This window comes from Schistocerca cancellata, chromosome 7 (assembly GCF_023864275.1).
Source record: "Schistocerca cancellata isolate TAMUIC-IGC-003103 chromosome 7, iqSchCanc2.1, whole genome shotgun sequence".
Lineage (NCBI taxonomy): Eukaryota > Metazoa > Arthropoda > Insecta > Orthoptera > Acrididae > Schistocerca > Schistocerca cancellata.
The window spans coordinates 251729269-251751040 of NC_064632.1; the positions used below are offsets into that span (position 1 = coordinate 251729269).

At 38.7% G+C, this 21772-nt stretch overlaps 2 protein-coding genes across 6 annotated transcripts in view; one reads left to right on the top strand and one right to left on the bottom strand.

Annotated features, from left to right (window-relative positions):
- LOC126091908 (polycomb protein Sfmbt-like) overlaps positions 1–17978 on the bottom strand; it is a 330279-nt gene extending 312301 nt beyond the window's left edge. For 2 of the 4 annotated variants that reach the window (XM_049907217.1, XM_049907220.1), the window contains exon 1: positions 17598–17977. In XM_049907217.1, coding sequence (XP_049763174.1) covers positions 17598–17619 — 22 coding nt within the window. In that variant the 5' untranslated portion in view covers positions 17620–17977. Of the gene's footprint in view, positions 1–17597 lie in introns of all 4 variants that reach the window. The other 2 variants (XM_049907216.1, XM_049907218.1) reach the window with 2 other exon arrangements.
- Positions 17979–18696: 718 nt separating this feature from the next.
- On the top strand, positions 18697–21171 carry LOC126091911 (serine hydrolase-like protein). Of its 2 annotated transcripts, XR_007521280.1 has the most exons (3): positions 18697–18975; positions 19120–20049; positions 20130–20267. XR_007521280.1 is itself a non-coding variant. In XM_049907226.1 (2 exons), exons 1-2 carry the CDS (start codon positions 18879–18881, stop codon positions 20960–20962), a joined length of 930 nt encoding a protein of 309 aa, XP_049763183.1. In that variant the 5' UTR covers positions 18718–18878; the 3' UTR covers positions 20963–21171. The 2 variants fall into 2 exon arrangements, 1 of the variants encoding a protein (XP_049763183.1); XM_049907226.1 differs by lacking the exon at positions 19120–20049 and having other exon boundaries at positions 18718–18975; positions 20130–21171.
- The last annotated feature ends 601 nt before the right edge of the window (positions 21172–21772 follow it).

The following is a 21772-nucleotide window of genomic DNA, read 5'->3' on the forward strand; positions in this document are numbered from 1 at the left end:
TGGTGAAACAAGGTCACAACTCTCATGCTGTAGAGCATGCTCTGCAATACAATATTGTATATTGCCAGTATACACCCTCTGCCTGTGCCCAGTCATCCTAACTAATATCTTGATGGTAGTCATGCTGACATAAAAGACCGAAGTGTTTACATAACAGCTGGTATATGACGTGTCGTTTCACAGGTGGCTCTCCCTTTGGTATTACGTGTTTTGCCAGTTACAAGGCTGGTATAGGCAGTGATAGAAGGGTGCATAGCGCAAGTCTTGCAGCGTGGACAGTTATGGGGGTAGGAGCCATTAGGCAGGCAGATGGGTTCAGAAGGAGCCTAGGGTGTCACAAGATTACTGCGGATATTTGGAGGGCAATGAAAAGCTATTCTAGATGTGGTGGGTAGAATCTCATAAAGAATGGACTTCATTTCATTGCCTTGAATACCAAGGCTGTATGGGAACGAATGTTTGATACGCAAAGAATGGCAACTGTCAAAATGTAAGTACTATTGTTTGTTAGTAGGTTTCATGTGAACAGAAGTGTGTAGCTGGCTGTTGTCGAGGATGAGATACACATAAAGGAAAGCGGCATGTCATTCAGAATAGGACCACGTGAAATTTAACTGGTAGAATGCATTTAGAGGCTCCAGGAATTTTAACAGGTCAGCCTCACCATCAGCCCATAAGGCAAAGACGTCATCAATGTATCTAAACCAAAGCAGGGGCTGAAGGCTTATGGATCCCAGGAAAACCCCTCCAACTGAGTCATGAAAAGGTTGGCATAGGAAGGAGCCATCCTGGTTTCCATGGCTGTACCCCTGATCTGTTTGTATGTCTGCGCCTCAATGGGGGAAACAACTACTACACCTTTGAAAACCAGACACATAAAAGATCAGAGGTACAGCCATGGGGACCAGGATGGCTCCTTCCTATGCCAACATCCTCAAGGGTCACTTGGTGTGGGCTTCCCTGGGACCCATAAGCCTTCAGCCCCTGGTTTTGTTTAGATACATTGATGATATCTTTGTCATATGGACCATAGTTAGTCTGCCTTTTTAAAAGTCCTGGAACCTCTAAATACATTCCCCCAACTAAATTTCACATGGTCCTATTTCAAATCCCAAGCTACTTACCTTGACGTATATCTCATCCTTAGGAATGCCAGCTACCCACTTCTGTTCACACGAAACTTATTAATAAACAACAGTACTTTCATTTTGACAGTTGCCATCCTTTCCATGTCAACCGTCCCCTCCCATATAGCCTTAGCATTCGAGGCAGACGTATCTGTTCAGATGTATACTCTTTACAGCAAAACACCACATTCTCACCTCAGACTTCAATAAACGTTATTACCCCACCAGCCTAGTTCAAAAGCAGATGTCCTGAGCCATTGGATCCAATCACGATATTGCCGATCCCTCCAACTTAGGAGTACACAACTTGCCACTCAGTATTATCCCGGTCTTGAATGTATTAACTGACTACTTCGACAAGGCCGTGAATTCCTAAAACAATGCCCTGCAATGAGGCCCACTCTGTCCGAGATTCTGCCCACAACACCTAGAATACTCTTTTGTCGCCCTCTCAATCTCCGCAATATCCTAGCCAGATCCTGTGCTCCTCCCGCACCCACCTCCCTGCCCTATGGCTCCTACCCCTGTGACTGTGCCCACAGCAGGACTTGCCCAATGCACCCTCCTATTGCCACCTATACCACTCCTGTAACTTGAAAAACGTATACTATCAAAGGGAGAGCCACCTGTGAAATGACATGTCATATAGCAGCTGTTATGTAAACACTTCTCAGCCTTTTACATCGACATGACTACCACCAAGTTATCAGTTAGGATGAATGGGCATGGGCAGAGGCTGTATACTTGCAATGCATAGTATCCTGTTGCAGAGCAAGCTCTACAACATGACAGTTGTGACCTTGGTGCCTGTATCACCACACGTGCCACGTGAATTCTTCCCCCAGATACCAGTTTCTCAGAGCTCTGCAGGTGGGAACTGGTGCTACGACATGCCACCCACCTGGTCTTAACTTGTGATAAAATCTTTGATCTCAGTATTTCTTCATAGTAACTACTCCATTCTCCACACTGTTTTAGTTCTCTACTTCTTTCATTTTCTGACTTGTCTATTTTTCACTATCTCCCTCCCACCTCCATCACATACAATGCACTTAGCTTTTCACTATTATCATCTCATGTGTAATGTTTTAGTGATAATCTCTGTCTTGCATATTACCGTATCTTCCAGCTTTAAACTCTAATCTCGTCCAGTGCAGTCCCCAACGATCAGTCCTTCCAGTAATTCTCTCCTGACCTGGGGTTCTGGGCAACTTTACCAATATTTACCCCTCTTCCTAAATCTCGCCAGTCCTTTTCCTTCATCCCTCTTCCTCACCCTTCTGCCAGAAGAAGGAGCCACTGGCCCTGGAGGATTGTTGTTGTTGTTGTGGTCTTCAGTCCTGAGACTGGTTTGATGCAGCTCTCCATGCTACTCTATTCTGTGCAAGCTTCTTCATCTCCCAGTACCTACTGCAACCTACATCCTTCTGAATCTGCTTAGTGTATTCATCTCTTGGTCTCCCCCTACGATTTTTACCCTCCACGCTGCCCTCCAATATTAAATTGATGATCCCTTGATGCCTCAGAACATGTCCTACCAACAGATTCCTTCTTCTGGTCAAGTTGTGCCACAAACTTCTCTTCTCCCCAATCCTATTCAATACTTCCTCATTAGTTATGTGATCTACCCATCTAATCTTCAGCATTCTTCTGTAGCACCACATTTCGAAAGCTTCTATTCTCTTCTTGTCCAAACTATTTACCGTCCATGTTTCACTTCCATACATGGCTACACTCCATACAAATACTTTTAGAAATGACTTCCTGACACTTAAATCTATACTCGATGTTAACAAATTTCTCTTCTTCAGAAACGTTTTCCTTGCCATTGCCAGTCTATATTTTATATCCTCTCTACTTCGACCATCATCAGTTACTTTGCTCCCCAAATAGCAAAACTCCTTTACCACTTTAAGTGTCTCATTTCCTAATCTAATTCCCTCAGCATCACCCGACTTAATTCGACTACATTCCATTATCCTCGTTTTGCTTTTGTTAATGTTCATCTTATATCCTCCTTTCAAGACACTGTCCATTCCGTTCAACTGCTCTTCCAGGTCCTTTGCTGTCTCTGACAGAATTACAATGTCATCGGCAAACCTCAAGGTTTTTATTTCTCCTCCATGGATTTTAATACCTACTCCGAATTTTTCTTTTGTTTCCTTTACTGCTTGCTCAATATACAGATTGAATAACATCGGGGAGAGGCTACAACCCTGTCTCACTCCCTTCCCAACCACTGCTTCTCTTTCATGTCCCTCGACTCTTATAACTGCCATCTGGTTTCTGTACAAATTGTAAATAGCCTTTCGCTCCCTGTATTTTACCCCTGCCACCTTTAGAATTTGAAAGAGAGTATTCCAGTCAACATTGTCAAAAGCTTTCTCTAAGTCTACAAATGCTAGAAACGTAGGTTTGCCTTTCCTTAATCTTTCTTCTAAGATAAGTCGTAAGGTCAGTATTGCCTCACGTGTTCCAGTATTTCTACGGAATCCAAACTGATCTTCCCCGAGCTCGGCTTCTACTAGTTTTTCCATTCGTCTGTAAAGAATTTGTGTTAGTATTTTGCAGCTGTGGCTTATTAAACTGATTGTTCGGTAATTTTCACATCTGTCAACACCTGCTTTCTTTGGGATTGGAATTATTATATTCTTCTTGAAGTCTGAGGGTATTTCGCCTGTTTCATACATCTTGCTCACCAGATGGTAGAGTTTTGTCAGGACTGGCTCTCCCGAGGCCGTCAGTAGTTCCAATGGAATGTTGTCTACTCCGGGGGCCTTGTTTCGACTCAGGTCTTTCAGTGCTCTGTCAAACTCTTCACGCAGTATCGTATCTCCCATTTCATCTTCATCTACATCCTCTTCTATTTCCATAATATTGTCCTCAAGTACATCGCCCTTGTATAGACCCTCTATATACTCCTTCCACCTTTCTGCTTTCCCTTCTTTGCTTAGAACTGGGTTTCCATCTGAGCTCTTGATGTTCATACAAGTGGTTCTCTTATCTCCAGAGGTCTCTTTAATTTTCCTGTAGGCAGTATCTATCTTACCCCTAGTGAGATAAGCCTCTACATCCTTACATTTGTCCTCTAGCCATCCCTGCTTAGCCATTTTGCACTTCCTGTCGATCTCATTATTGAGACGTTTGTATTCCTTTTTGCCTGCTTCATTAACTGCATTTTTATATTTTCTCCTTTCATCAATTAAATTCAATATTTCTTCTGTTACCCAAGGATTTCTAAGAGCCCTGGTCTTTTTACCTACTTGATCCTCTGCTGCCTTCACTACTTCATCCCTCAAAGCTACCCATTCTTCTTCTACTGTATTTCTTTCCCCCATTCCTGTCAATTGTTCCCTTATGCTCTCCCTAAAACTCTGTACAACCTCTCGTTCTTTCAGTTTATCCAGGTCCCATCTCCTTAAATTCCCACCTTTTTGCAGTTTCTTCAGTTTCAATCTGCAGTTCATAACCAATAGATTGTGGTCAGAGTCCACATCTGCCCCTGGAAATGTCTTACAATTTAAAACCTGGTTCCTAAATCTCTGTCTTACCATTATATAATCTATCTGATACCTTTTAGTACCTCCAGGGTTCTTCCATGTATACAACCTTCTATCATGATTCTTAAACCAGGTGTTAGCTATAATTAGTTGTGCTCTGTGCAAAATTCTACCAGGCGGCTTCCTCTTTCATTTCTTAGCCCCAATCCATATTCACCTACTACGTTTCCTTCTCTCCCTTTTCCGACACTCGAATTCCAGTCACCCATGACTATTAAATTTTCGTCTCCCTTCACTATCTGAATAATTTCTTTTATATCATATCATACATTTCTTCAATTTCTTCATCATCTGCAGAGCTAGTTGGCATATAAACTTGTACTACTGTAGTAGGCGTGGGCTTCGTGTCTATCTTGGCCACAATAATGCGTTCACTATGCTGTTTGTAGTAGCTTACCAGCATTCCTATTTTCCTATTCATTATTAAACCTACTCCTGCATTACCCCTATTTGACCTAGCATACTGTAATACCTTTTATGTGTGTGCCCTCCTGCCACCGCTTGGTGAGCTGAGTATTTAATCTATATAATTGCATTAAACCCAGTTATATACCCAACAGGGATAAAATTATGGCAAGAACAATGTCAACAGAAGAAGAATGGTAACAGGCTGAAATTTTTATTTTGGAACTTACTGAATTACACAGTTACCTCTGTTACCAAAACCAATATTTTCAGTTTCATGAACAATCTGTCAATGATCAACTTTCAGCCATGTTTAAATAAAATTACATTAATAACTTTTAGCTGAACTTGTTTTATTTCAATACAATAAATCATGCAAGTGCCTTAGGAAACACATAATTAAGCAAAACTGTGTTTCATAAACAATATTTAATAATCACAGTGTGTGGGCATAACCCATTTTCTATTTCGTTACATAGTTGATTTGGTTGAAGAAAGGAGCCAGTGCTCAAAAATATACTGAATCACATTACAGCATTATGTTGAATTTCATATTATGTAAATAATTTAGGTGTAACAGATGTGTCTCACTGAATAGCAGAAACACTGAGTCATGGAGTTCGCGTCTCACTCCAGCACACAGTTTTAATCTGCCAGTATGTTTCATACCAGCCCACACTCCGCTCCAGAATGCAAATTTCATCCTGGAAACAACCCTCAGGCTGACTCAGCCATGTCTTCACAATATCCTTTCTTCTGGGAGTGCTACTTCTACAAGTTTCGCAGGAGAGTTTCTGTGAAGTTTAGAAGGTTGGAGATGAGGTACTGGCAGAAGTAAAGCTATGAGGACGGGTCATGATTCGTGCTCATGTAGCTCAGTTAGCAGACCAATTGCCTGTGAAAGGTAAAGGTGCCAAGTTCGACTCTCAGTCCGGAACACAGTTTTAATCTGCCAGAAAGTTTCAAACCAAAGGGTGCTTCGCTTTTAGTGCTACTCTAGGATGGCTGTTGTATGAACTAATAATGTTTTAGTTTTTTGCAATACATTTGACAAATGACACACATGCTCGCATGAGTCACAGATGCGTTTTTACTTAGGTGTAGTTCAAGAATGCTCTATTTATACATTATAAATGTGATAGGATTCCGATCAGTAGTCTTGTCTACATCTTTTGACAAATTAAAACTGATTGGTAAAATTCTACAACTGAAAAGAAAGTTAATCATTTCAGTTCACCATGTAGGATTTTAGACCACAGAAGATACACATTTAATAAATTTCTACAGGTTAACAACAAAGAAAAGCAATGTGGAAGAACACATTCACGTTCTCTTCTGATTTAAAGAAAAACAGAGGAAGTGGTTATCACATATTATAAGAGAGCACAGGTTTAGACGAGAGTTCTGTGGATTTCAGTATTCTATCTTGAAATACTTGTTACCAATCATTGTGTGCTAAGACCTAACTATCAAATGTGCATCAAAGGAAAACATCTCAGTACTGAATAATCTACTTCATACATTTTCATAAAATGTCTTATCATAATCATGGTAAATGTATTTGTCAATCCAATCGTTTGACACCACTCATCTGCTTTAACTGGTGATGGAACTGTGTTGCATTGTGTGATCTCATGGTGGCATGGCATATTTGAAATGTATCATATTTGCAGACATTATGTTCAAGTATGTGCTGGCACACACTAGAGTGGGATGTTTGTAATTTTTTTGTGAATGTTGTTAATGATGTTGGATCCCTTGAGTGCTGTTTGTGTTAATACTGGAAGAGTTTGTGGTGGTCTGTTACCAAGTTATTTTGATGTTGCTAGTTAATTGGCAACAGAGTCATTTTTGGGGCTGGAATTATTAGTGTAGTGTTGTATTTATGGTTGCAGATTTGACAGCAAAGTACACAAGTAGGTCCCTGCATGTCACAATGGGGGACAAAATGTTACGATTAAATTCCTACAAAGTTGCTGCACCTTGGACCAGTGCCCACTGACCAGTATATATGGTCTTGCTGGTGGGACACAGTACAGCATTCTATCCAAAGGGGTTCCTGGTTCGAGAAGTCTCAGCTTGCTACTTGTTATTCAGGAGGTTGCCATGTTTTCACAATGTTTTCGTTATTGCTAGATTGTGTTTGTTGTTGTTTTGGTTTGTAAGTATGTTTTTACAGTTAATTTTTTTATTGCAGCATGTGTAGTATGTGTGTTTATGTGGATAATTGTGTTTTGCTTTCATTTCAAGATTGGTGTCAAAACAATTTTTTGGTTGCATTGTTAGTAGCTGGTCATTATCTTTGATCGTGAGTGGTAGGTATTGTGGAGTTTGTTTTACCTGTATTGGTGGGTTGGTTTTCGATGTTAGTTATATGAGATAGTTTTGGTTTTGTGGTACCATGGACAGTTACTGATGATGTTGATACTTCCTTTTGTTAGGTGATTTTTTGCTACGTGTGTTGGTCTCTATTTCTGGCTCCTTGTGGTGCCTTTTCTTTTACGATTTCATTATTGATATCACCATGTACCTCAACCAATGTTCCTGATACCAGTTATCGATTTATTGCTCTTATGGTGCATTTTTTTAAATTATTGGTTTACCTTGTTTCTGTTGTTGTTGAGTACTAACAACAGTTGCAAAAGAGAAGGTTGATCTACTGATCAATCACTGAAAAAGAAGGGAATGCAGTACAGTCGTCAAAGAAAAATTTCCATTAGCAAAACGTGGTACTAACAGCTGATAATTGTGGGACCCATGATTTTTGAAGGACATGGTTACTGCAAGATTTGAAAGCCTTCTGATGGTGAAGATATATATTGCCATTTACTAAAAACAAAACGAAATAGAACAGTAACTGTTTCTATGACATTTATCAGATGTTTTACTGTGATTCTGATGAGACAGGTAACTCTAGCTGATTTTGTAATATATACTTTGATCCCACACTACATATGGTAACAGCTGTAGTGGTTTGTACAACTCCTCCCTCCCCACTTCCTGTATCAATAAACCGATGTGCCCAGCAACTCCAAGTTCATAACTAGCTGCATACTGTACTAGTCAAAATGTAGCACATTTTCTCAGACTGATTGGTACACTGATCCAGAATTACATTTCTGTTTTCAGTAAATTATAAGTGTGAATAAAACTCACACTAAAGCACAGGGAAGTAGCATCACCCATGCACAATATTTCAACAACATGACTCATCTTCATCCAATGCTACCCGAGACTGCTAGTTATGTGGAACAGTTCCAGTACTTATACTCACATTGTCGAAATATTGGGTATGGATAATACTGATACACAGTAGAGCAATCAACCCTTCAAGATGTCAACAGTTTGCCAGGAAAGCCTGAAGAATTACACACAGAACCAGTCTTCATTTATAAATTCTGAAGACTGCAGATTAGAGGTTAGATTAGATTAATATTTATTCCATAGATCATGAATACAACACATTGCAATGACGTGATACTTGTCAGTTAAACAAAAGGTTTCTTCACGTGACATAATTCAATTCTTTGTTAAAAATATTTGTAAAATTACTAATTTATATATACATACCTAATATAACAAAACTTAAAGTACATAATGAAACACAGTGTGTGTAGCTGGCACAAAATTTTTATGTATATATGTTAATTAACCATTAAAATGGAATGAACATATCAGGGTATTTGGAAAAAGAATTGGCACAGCATGCTAGTCCTTTTTAATAAAACCACAGTGTGTAACAGTTTATGCCTAAAAGCAACAATACTCTCTTTCAAATTCTGAAGGTGGCAGGAGTAAAATACAGGGAGAGAAAGGCTATTTACGACTTGTACGGAAACCAGATGGCAGTTATAAGAGTCGAGGGACATGAAAGAGAAGCAGTGGTTGGGAAGGGAGTGAGACAGGGTTGTAGCCTCTCCCCGATGTTATTCAATCTGTATATTGGACAAGCAGTAAAGGAAACAAAAGAAAAATTCGGAGTAGGTATTAAAATCCATGGAGAAGAAATAAAAACTTTGAGGTTTGCCAATGACATTGTAATTCTGTCAGAGACAGCAAAGGACTTGGAAAAGCAGTTGAACGGAGTGGACAGTGTCTTGAAAGGAGGATATAAGATGAACATCAACAAAAGCAAAACGAGGATAATGGAATGTAGTCAAATTAAGTCGGGTGATGCTGAGGGAATTAGATTAGGAAATGAGACACTTAAAGTGGTAAAGGAGTTTTGCTATTTGGGGAGCAAAATAACTGATGATGGTTGAAGTATAGAGGATATAAAATATAGACTGGCAATGGCAAGGAAAACATTTCTGAAGAAGAGAAATTTGTTAACATTGAGTATTGATTTAAGTGTCAGGAAGTCGTTTCTGAAAGTATTTGTATGGAGTGTAGCCATGTATGGAAGTGAAACGTGAACGATAAATAGTTTGGACAAGAAGAGAATAGAAGCTTTTGAATGTGGTGCTACAGAGGAATGCTGAAGATTAGATGGGTAGATCACATAACAAATGAGGAAGTATTGAATAGGACTGGGGAGAAGAGAAGTTTGTGGCACAACTTGACTAGAAGAAGGGATCGGTTAGTAGGACAATTCTGAGGCATCAAGGATTACCAATTTAGTATTGGAGGGCAGCATGGAAGGTAAAAATCGTGGAGGGAGACCAAGAGATGAATACACTAAGCAGATTCAGAAGGATGTAGGTTGCAGTAGGTACTGGGAGATGAAGAAGCTTGCACAGAATAGAGTAGCATGGAGAGCTGCATCAAACCAGTCTTAGGACTGAAGACCACAACAACAACAACAACAACAACAACAACAACATGCACAAATACATTCTGTCAACAGTTATGGCATAATATTCCAGGGTGCAAATGCTCAGAATGTGGAAAATGTGTTCAACCTGCCAAAAATGAGTTATCGGAATAATGAGCAAGTGTCACTAATCGGCCCACTGCATTGAGCTATGCAAAAAATTGCACATTCTGGCAGTTCCAAGTGAATACATATTCCAAACTGCAGTTTTAATACTATAAACAAAGAGCATTATGCAGCAAACAGCTCCATATATGATGATTAAATCAGATACAGCGATTGCTTCTACCTCGATAGAATGACTAGAACAAAAACCCAAATCACTATGTTTTACCTTGGAGTCAAAATACATAATTAACTGCCAGAAGAGATCAAAAACATAAAGGAGATATATAAGTTTAAAATGTACCTTACAGAATATTCACTAAACTATAGTTTTTACTCCATTGAGGAGTTCATGCAACATAAAATTATTATTATTGTCACTGTGATATCCAGTCCAAAGACTAGTTTGATGCTCCCCTCCATGCTACTCTATCATGCGAAAGCCTCATAATCTCCAAATAAATACTGCTACCTACATCCTTCTGAATCTGCTTAGAATATTCATCTCTTGGTCTCCCCCTACGATTTTTACCCTCCATGCTTCCCTCCAATAATAAACTGGTGATCCCTTGATGCCTCACCTCAGAACATGTCCGACCAACTGACTCCTCCTTCAAAGCAAGTTGTGCTACAAATTCCTCTTCTCCCCAATTCTATTCAGTACTATCTCATTGGTTACATGATCTACCCATCTAACCTTTAGCATTCTTCTGTAGCACCGCATTTCAAAACTTCTATTCTCTTCATGTTTAAACTGTTGACTGTCCATGTTTCACTTCTATACACGGCTACACTCCATAGAAAAACTTTAAGAACAGATTGCTTGACATTTAAATCTATGCTTGATGTCAACAAATTTCTCTTCTTCAGAAACACTTTCCTTGTTCCTGCCAGTCTAGATTTTATATCCTCTCTACTTTGACCATCATCAGTTATTTTGCTCCCCAAATAGCAAAACTCCTTTACTACTTTAAGTGTCTCATTTCCTAATCTAATCCCCTCAGCGTCACCTGATTTAATTCGACTACATTCCAATATTCACGTTTTGCTTTTTTTGATGTTCATCTTATATCCTCCTTTCAAGGCACTATCCATTCCATTCAACTGCTCTTCTGTGTCCTTTGCTGTCTCTGACAAAATTACAATGTTATAGATAGATCACAATGTTTTTATTTCTTCTCCCTGGCTTTTAATTCCTACTAATTTTTCTTTTGTGTCATTTACTGCTTGTTCAATATTAAATAACATCAGAGATAGGCTACAACCCCGTCTCACACCCTTCTCAACCATTGCTTCCCTTTCATGCTCCTCAACACTTATGACTGCCATCTGGTTTCTGTACAAATTGTAAACAGCCTTTTGCTCCCCGTATTTCACCCCTGCGACCTTTAGAATTTGAGAGTGAGGAGTCCAGTAAACAATGTCAAAAACTGTCTACAAATGCTATAAATACAGGTTTACCTTTTCTTAACCTATCTTCTAAGATAAGTGTTAGGGCCATTATTGCCTTGCGTGTTCCTACATTTCTCCAGAATCCAAACTGATCTTCCCTAAGGCCAGCCTCGATCAGTTTTTCCATTCTTCTTTAAGGGATTCGTGTTTGTATTTTGCAGCCGTGACTTATTAAACTGATAGTTCGGTAATTTTCACAGCACCTGCTTTCTTTGAAATTGGAATTATTATATTCTTTTTGAAGTCTGAGGGTATTTCACCTGTCTCATACATCTTGGCTCACCAGTGGCACAGTTTTGTCAGGGCTGGCTCTCCCAAGGCTATCAGTAGTTCTAACGGAATTTTGTCAACTCCCAGGGCCTTTTTTCAACTTAGGTGTTTCCATGCTCTGTCAAATTCTTCGCGCAGCATCATATCTCCCATCTAATCGCATCATATCTCCCATCTCATCTTCATTGACGCCCTCTTACATTTCCATAATGTTGCCCTCAAGAATATCAGCCTTGCATAGACCCTCCATATACTCCTCCACCTTCCTAATTGCCCTTCTTTGCTTAGGATTGGATTTACAACTGTGCTCTCGATTTTCATACAGGTGGTTCTCTTTCCTCCAAAGGTCTTTTAATTTCCCTATTGGCAATATGTACAAGGGTCATTCAATAATTAAAGAGACGAATTGGTCTGGGGAAAAAACTGTTAGTAGGGCAAGTTTGGTACTTTTATTACTTTAAGTTGGCATCACTGGGATGAGCCCTGATCAACTGATGTATCAACATTTGTTTATAACCTCAAAAATACATTTCAAGATGGCGAGTCCGCATGAGACGTGCACATTAGTTGAACAACATTCTGTTATTCGTTTTTTACTTGTTGAAAACGAGAAACCAGTGAATATATAATGTAGAATGTGTACAGTTTATTGTGAAGGTTGTATGAATTGTGCAAATTATTACAAGCGGGTAGAGCAGTTCAAAAATGGTCGCGGCCCAGTGACTGACGAGAACCGTTCTGGCCAACCAGTTGCAGTTTCAACTCCCTCACTTGAAAGTCCAACTGCTGTCCGGAGTGGCCGAGCGGTTAAAGGCGCTACAGTCTGGAACTGCACGACCACTACGGTCGCAGGTTCGAATCCTGCCTCGGGCATGGATGTGCGTGATGTCCTTAGGTTAGTTAGGTTTAAGTAGTTCTAAGTTCTAGGGGACTTATGACCACAGCAGTTGAGTCCCATAGTGCTCAGAGCCATTTGAACCATTTTTGAAAGTCCAACTCATGACATTATTTGTGCCGACTGCCATGTGACTGTAGAAATTATAGTTGATAAGGTTCAAGTCAGTACTGGTACAGTTCATAACATTATCTGTAACAAGCTGAAGTACCGCAAAACATATGCAAGATGGGTCCCAAAGGAGTTGACGTAGCTACACAAGGAAACAAGGTTGAGAGTGTGCACAGAGCTAACAGAACGTTATGAAAGAGAAGGTGAGCACTTCTTCAACAAAATTTTAACTTTGGATGAAACTTGCGTTCACTATTATGAGCCACAATCAAAAAGAGAAAGCATGGAGTAGAAGCACACCAACTCACCTGTCAAGAAAAAATTCAAAACCCAAGCATCAGCAGGAAGTCATGTTGACAGTGTTTTAGGATGCTCAAGGTCCAGTTTTTTGTGATTATCTCAAAGAGCAGTGAACAATGAACAGCCAAAACTACTCGCATTTGCTTTTAAACAAGGTGAAGAAAGCCATGAGAGAGAGACGTCGTGGATCTCAGAGGAGAGGTTTAACTCTACAGCAAGACAACGCACATCCTCATACAGCTCATCTAACCCGTGAAACCATTGACAAAATGGGCTGGGAAGTACTGCCTCGTGCCCCTTACAGTCCTGATTTAGCACCTAGTTATTTCCATTTGTCTGGTGAACTGAAAGAAGCATTACATGGAAAAATGTTCCAGGACAATGAAGACATGAAAAAGTTTGTGGGAAATTGGTTCAAACATCAAGATAAAGAATTCTTTGCACCCAGAATGAAAAAGCTTGTAGCACATTGGAACAAGTGCATAAATGTTCAAGGGGATTATGTTGAAAAGTAGAAAAAGTATTGTTTTGTAAAAATAAACTTTTTTTCTCCAGACCAATTTGTCTCTTTAATTACTGAATGATCCTCTTATCTTTCTCCTAGTGACATTTGCTTCTACATCTTTACATTTGTAATGGTTCATTATTACATTTGTCCTTTAGCCATTCCTACTTAGCAATTTAGCACTTCCTTGCTATCTCATTTCTGAGATGTCAGTATTCCTTTTTACCTATTTCATTTACTGCATTTTTATATTTTCTCCTTTCATCAATTAAATTCAATCTCTCTTCCGTTACCCAAGGACTTCTACTAGTACTCGTCTTTTTACCTGCTTGATCCTCTGCTGCCTTCAATATTTCACATCTCAAAGCTACCCATTCTTCTTCCAGCACATTCCTTTCCCCTGTTCTTGTCAACTGTTCCCTAAAGTTACCTCTGACACACTCTACAACCTCTGCTTCTTTCAGTTTACCCAGGTCCCATTTTCTTAAATTCCTATCTTTTCGTAGTTTCTTCAGTTTTAATCTACAGTTCATAACCAATAAATTGTGGTCAGAGTCCACATCTACACCTGGAAATGCTTTACAATTTCAAATCTGGTTCCTAAATCTCTGTCTTACCATTATATAACCAAGCTGAAATCTTTTGGTGTCTCCAGGCCTCTTCCATGTATACAACCTTCTTTCATTATTCTTAAACCAAGTGTTAGCAATGACAAAGTTATGCTCTGTGCAAAACTCTACCAGGCAGCTTCCTCTTTCATTCCTTACCCTCAGTCCGTATTCACCTACTTAATTCCAGTCCCCCATAACTATTAAATTTTCATCTCCCTTCACTATATTAATGCCACTGGCCCTGCTGCAGTGGTAACACCATTTCATGTCAGATCACCGAAGTTAAGCACTGTTGGGTTGGGCTAGCAATTGGATGGGTGACCATCTGGCCTGTCGAGCGCTGTTAGTAACTGGGGTGCACTCAGCCCTTGTGAGGCAAACTGAGGAGCTATTTGATCAAGAAGTAGCGGCTCTGGTCTTGTAAACTGACATATGATGGGGAGAGCGATGTGCTGACCACATGCCCCTCCCTATCCACATTCAGTGACGCCTGTGGCTGAGTATGATATGGCGGCCCGTTGGTGTTTCCCGAGGCCTGTTCGGACGGAGTTTCACTATATGAATGAATTCTTTTAACTCATCACACGTTACCTTCAAATTCTTCATCATCTGTGGAGCTAGTCTACACATAAACTTCTACTATTGTGGAAGTGTGGGCTTCGTGTCTATCTTGGCTACAATATGGCATTCACTACCCTGGTTGTAGTAGCTTATCCATATTCCTAATTTTTTATTCATTATTAAACCTACTCCTGCATTATCCCCATTTGATTTTACATTTATAATCCTGTATTTATCTGACCAGAAGCCCTGTTCCGCCTGCCACCAAACTTCACTAATTCCCACTATAACTTCAACCTATCCATTTCCCTTTTTAAATTTTCTAACCTACCTGTCCGATTAATGGATCAGACATTCCACACTCTGGTGCGTGCAACGACTGTTTTGTTTCTCCTGATAATGACATCACCCTGAGTAGTCCCTGTCCGGAGAACTGAATGGGCAACTATTTTACCTAAGAAGACACCATCATATTTTAACCATACTGTAAAGCTGCAAGCACTCGAGAAAAATTACAGCTGCAGTTTCCCATTGCTTTCAGCCGTTCGCAGTACCAGCACAGCCATGGTGTTTTGGTTGTGTTACAAGGCTGTTCAATCAATCATCCAGACTGTTGCCCCTTTTTCAGGAACCACACATTTGTCTGACCTCTCAACATATACCACCTCGGTTGTGGTTGCACCTATGGTACAGCTATCTGCAAGCCTCCCCACCAACGGCAAAGTAAATGTTTCATTATTACAAATAAATAAGTCACATGACGAATTACAAAAAGACAATGAGGATGTAGTATGCTGGTAAGCAATGCTATTGCTATCTGGGCAGCACAATTCACCCCCTTTCTGAGTCAAAGTTAGCCTTAACCCAGAATAGTGAAGATCAGACTCTCTCATAGTATTGTAGCTATGCACATTGCTTTTGCTTACACACACACATTTGTGCAATGAATACTTGTTCCCCTAATCACGAATTAGGGTCTACTCCAAAATATGATGCTATACAAGAGCATCAATGAAAATGGGCATCTTAAGCTAATTTATTTGTGTGCCTACCACAAAAATTTGCCATAACCCTAATAGCATAAGTTCATTTAAATTTACTTACATTGGCCGGCTGACAACTTGTTTCCGCATAGGACTGACTGTACACTTACAATTAATTACAGTTCGTTAGTTCTACATCATGATCTAATGATGGTATAGTCTAAGCTCGTTACACGATTTAAAAAAAACTGAAGAGATCGAGGCCTACACAATGTTATTAATCAAATTCATTATTACTGCAGATTCCTACCAGAAGCTTATTTCCTTCCAAAATAAGTCTTGACTTTTGCTTACAGTCATGTATGTCACTAATACAAACAATGCATGGTTCTCATGTGCATACTGCCCACGCAAACTACGTTGACACTCAGAGCGGTAGGTGATGCGATGGACCATACACGGGAAATGTCTTTACAGTAGCTTCCATCAGTCACCGCACTGAGTGTAAACTTAATTCGTGCGGACAATACATTTACTGCTCACCATACTGATCTGAAGATGACTGATACCCCAAATCCCCTCCCTACAGTTGAAATATGTAACACACATAAATCTAAACTAAATATATCAGAAAATAAAAACTGTGTTATCATGTGGCACAAAGAGAGAAAAAAAACTTATAGCAGAACCATGGCTGGTGCAAATTTAGGGCAGAAATAATGAGTAGTGGGAAGAGCGTGATAGTACACCCAAAATAATACCAGTTGGAAAACATAATAATGCAGCATACAATTAGAAACTGCATAAATAAATTCTTAAATATGAAGTTCCTTACTGTGAATTGCTATACTTGTGAAACTAAAATAATTTACAATCTCAGTAGAGTGAATGTATCTCCAAATTAGATAGCTGTTATATTTGCATGGGTGTCACACCACTGAAAACAGCAAAAATGACCAAATGGTTATAGCTAATTGATCACTGCTGCACAGTGAAAATAGATTTAAATTTTAGGCAGTTTTTATTCAACAATGTTATGCTAGAGTAACATATTAATGGGCTATGATTCAGATAGGCCATTTATGATTTGCTTTCTTTTGCTCTACTGGTTTCCGTACAAAACTACAAAGCACTCACTTTTGGGAAATTGCGATAATTCAAGATTCCACTAACAAAATGTGCAAATTTCATACTCCAAGCGGGAGATTAAGTTGAGGTTTGCGACCCTTCGTTTCCGATGCCATGTAGGCCCATTAGTGTAACATTGCATTCTGTTACGTACTTTATTTAGAAACTGTATAAGAAGGCAACAAAATCTACGTATACATAAGCTACCCACAAGAACGCAGTTCCCGCGTAATAGTCGTCATTTACGCGGAACTCTACGAATTAGTCATCCTTACAAAACATCACCCAGGTAGTCAAGCATGCTATTCGACGACGGTATATTAAGGCCAAGAAATCTGTATAAAATGCGTTCCAATGTCGTTTGCCAATTTTTGTAAGCTAATGAAAAAGGCCCTAAAATACGGGCATAATATATTGCTTACTTTCAGCGTGAAGGTGTTTCTCTGAGCGGAATTTGTTTGGTACCCACCATTACCAATACCTAGACGCACCATGTCACATAACTATGAGAAAGCAAAGACGACAGTGGCAAACAACAGGCTAATAACAAACAACGTAGTATACTCCTGTACAAATTTACTAATTAACAGAAGTTCACTATCGCAGAGAGCTTATCGTACGGCAATACCGATCGGCAGAATTCGTACACAAGCCATATTTGTTTATCCCATCACCAATATTACACAGTCAATCACGAAGATGGGGACAATTTTAGCATAAACTATACTACACTTAACGTAACAGCATACATATTTTTAATAATCTACTAACCATCACGAGTCGCCATGTCCATGACAAAGAAAACTCCAGGTTTAGATGATACACGAATTTAGAGGTCTGGACAGAACGAGACAATTATTTTACAGCTACTCTCCTTTTTGCATTACATGGGAACTTAAGTATTCAATAAGAACTCACAACATTTAACACGTCAAATTTTCGAAAAACGAAACACACACAAATTCTGGTCCAAAGACTACCCAACACACGCTGCTAATCAAACCAACGTTTACATAATTTATGAATTTGCAACATTGATGTTAAGCGCGCTGCACGCCAGTGTTAAAAGATTTAAGTAGAATATTAAATTATCTTATAAATACTTTTCCTCCTACTATTAACTCTAGTTATTCCTTTCATACAGCACATCGTAAGGAAAAACTGCTGCAGCTCAAAGACCTAAGTTACTAGTTAGTAAACATTTATTTTGTTTTGTTTTAAAGAACTTATATCTTGCCCGCAAACGATATATACACTGGGTTAATAGAATGTTTCTCAGTTTGTAATAATTATTATTCTTTGTCAGACGCTGTGTTATATGGCGAAGATTTTTATTTTTAAATCCACAAACAATCCTTTCAGTCTTCACAGCAACACGATCATACAATCAATTTTCTTACAACAATGTTATCAGTTATTTCTTTAAAATTAATGTTTTACTGGGCACCTACGTAAATGGTCGCCGTTTGTGTCACACATTGCCCACTAGAAATTCGTAATGAGATGGAGGATCTGAAGCACCTCATGTGAGGCGTTCAAATGAAATTTTACGGTAGCGGCTGAAAGCTAATTATGATACATAATTTGTAATAAAATTATCAAAAAACTTCACATGTTAATCAACGCTTGTGAGCGATGAGATTTGTTCTTGTCTTGAAATGTTTCACATACTATAGCCACAGTCTAACATAGACTGTGCTATAGCTACGATGAAATTCGATGACCATAAAATTAAGTTTGCAGACTCTAAAACATTGTAACCAGCAATTTTTTGATCGTAATAGTTTTCAAAAGCAATGTGAGATGAAAAATATGACTTGTCGCATTAGTGACGAATTTAAACTTCCCTTTTCAATACAATCTGTAAAGTGACATGTTCCGTAAACTTTATCGCATGTTCCGTAAACTTTATCGCAGAGATAGTATTGCAATTTGCAAGTTTTGAAGCACGATACGCGGTTATCGCATACTGTATCTTATACAGTGTATAAGTTGTCTGTACGTAAGAAATAGTGCGAAGTTCAAGGTACATGGTGAAGAATTTTCTGCATAATGTCAAAAGCAGTAACATCAGATGACAGTTCTAATGATCCGAACCCACTAACTTTTACTGAAATTGAAATACCAGTTCCTTGGGGCAAAATTGCAGGTAAATTATTTAGATACTTATATGTACGTACAGATATCACCGCCTGGAAAAAAGATAGACTGTAGTATAAGTAGGCTCGTCCCTCAGTAATTTTACCATCAAAAGAAATCTGTTTTCATGTCATCAGATCTTTGTTTTTTTCAGCGATGACATGCGGCGATTCTTCCAGTCATCCCATTTTATGTCTGCATGGCTTACTGGATAATAGCGCGTCATTTGATAGACTCGTGCACGCCTTATCACTGAAATCACATTTCTTTGTAAGCATTGATCTCCCCGGCCACGGAAAATCATCACATTTGGAACCTGGGACACAATATCGTTTTCTGGATTTTTTGACAGTTGTTCTGAGGATTAAACAGTACTTTCAGTGGGAAAGGTTTTCTATTATAGGTCACGAAATGGGAGGACTCTTAGGTCTTTATTTTGCAGCATATTTTCCTAAAGCTATTGAGAAACTTTTCGTGCTGAATCCAGTGTGCTATTTGACACGGAATAAAGACCAAAGCCAACGGTTTATAAAAACTGCTGAATCTGCTTATAAAGTGCAGCATCAGCCCAAAGAAATTACCTTTACAACGTTGACTGATGCACTGGATTGTATTTTAAATTTGCGGAAGACAAAATTGTCCAGCGAATTACTTCCAGTTTTACTAAGAAATGTCTACCCTGTCGGTAACATGTATATGTTGTCCATAGACAGTAGAATTAGCGCATTCGAATTCCCAGTAATAAGTGAGAAACAGTTGTATCAAATTTTTAATAAAATAACATGTGAGCTTTTTATCATCACTTCTTCAGATAAAAGAGAAGATTTTAAAATGTTGCCAGTTGCTTATTTTACCCGTTTATTTAAGAAAAACTGTGTAAGATTTGGAACCATCACATTAAAAGGAGACACTGATCTACATTTACACAAGCCAAAAACAGTTTCATCTCAAGTACGGCAATTATTTTTGGACTTTAGGTCATCTTTATGAAAGTTTTAATATACCTATTGATGTGAACTGTAAATTCAAAACACTGATGTGGTGGTTGTTATGATCTATTGGTTTACAGGAATATAGAGTCAAGGTGATCAGATTTTAATTTGACATTAGTTATTCAGCTGTAAAGACACAAAAATAATTAAGTTATATCAAATTACATTGCAGCAAAGGTTTGGGGAGCCGCAGACAATATACCACTTCTTGCTGTTCATGGACTTCAAGACAACGCTGGGACATTTGATCGCCTTGTGCCCTTTTTGCCAAAACATTTTTACATAGTTTGCATAGATTTACCTGGTCATGGTTGTTCATCACATTTTCCACATGGATTTGTCTTGCATTATATGGATTATATATTGTCTGTCAGGAGGGTTGTTGATTTTTTAAAGTGGAAGCAATTCTACTTCTTAGGACACAGCTATGGTGCACAGTTGGGTGCCTATTTTAGTGCATTCTGGCCAGAACATATAATCAAACTTGTAATGTTGGATGCAATATCTACATTTGTGTATTCAGACTTTATGGATAGATTTCCTGTCAGTTCTTCCCGACTATTGAATATGGAGAATCGAATTTCCAAGAAGCAACCCCCTGCTTATAGTTTTGAGGAAGCATTACAGAGAATGTTAGAGAGTAGAATTAGCAAATTAACTGACAATGCTGCTAAAACTCTAATTATGCGCTCACTTGTCAAAAGAAATAATGGTGTTGGATTCTCAACTGATCAGCGGTTAAAATTTGCTGCTTGGGTACCGTGGGGTCCTGAGCAAAATGTAAATATCTTACAACGGATCAGATGTCCACAACTCATTGTGTTAGCATCACAGTCACTGCCAGTATTGAGCCAATCATTTAGTAGAGAAATGAAAATGTTCAGGTCAAGAAAAAATTTCACCTGCATTGTTGTAGATGGAAATCATGACGTTCACAATAATCAACCTGAAATAGTGGGACCAATTGTAACAAATTTTTTTACTGCAGATAAGAGTTCCTTGTAATGTGTGCAAATGCTCAGAATTGTTCTATTGTGAGCAAAATATTATAATTCATATATGTATCTATTTTCAAAATCGGTATTACTATAGCTAAACAAGAAATTGTTTAATTTTCTTTATATATTATTTGTATTTGGGTCACAGAATGAGTGCTGTGTGTCATGTAAATACAAGTAAAATAAAATGCTATACTAATGGTACCTGAACTAATATTCTGGTGATATTTTTATTTATTTCCCCAATGTTTACTGTATGCTATTGTTGCAAATGCATATTTACTTGATTCATTTTAGGATCAAAAATGAAAATTTGCTCTGCTCTATGGTAGGCACACAGCTGTGGATTCACACATGTACTTTTCAAAATTTCATAAATACATGCAGTCTTGATTACATGTTAAATGATTTAGTGAAAGAGTTGTCTGGTATACAAGTCACATAAGCAATGTTCAATCATCTTGAGTTAGGCTGCACTTACCTGGTTCATTACCTCACGTGACTTTGTGTAAAAAGCATCCAACAAGGATATTTTATATCAAAACAAATAGGTGTGTTTTGCTACTAGGAAATGCTCTATGTACACACTCAATAACTTGCCAACTACTACTTCCCTTAAATGTCCCTTGACACACTTTCTGCAAGTTACAGATAATCGTTCACTGCTTGTATTTTGTCTCTTATGGCTTCAGAATTCCAAAGCGCATATTCCACACCTCTCAAGAAATAGATGTCCCGCACCTTGTTTGCCAGTCACCTGTCATTCCTCACTTACCCACTGATCGGCCACAAATGAGTGCCCCTCCCCTTGTGACTC

Bases quoted from the DNA above. Each gene is read 5' to 3' on its own strand.
- LOC126091911 (XM_049907226.1), top strand. From the start codon at position 18,879: ATGTCAAAAGCAGTAACATCAGATGACAGTTCTAATGATCCGAACCCA. The intron at 18,976-20,129 runs GTAAATTATTTA...ATTACATTGCAG, and splicing joins TCCTTGGGGCAAAATTGCAG to CAAAGGTTTGGGGAGCCGCA.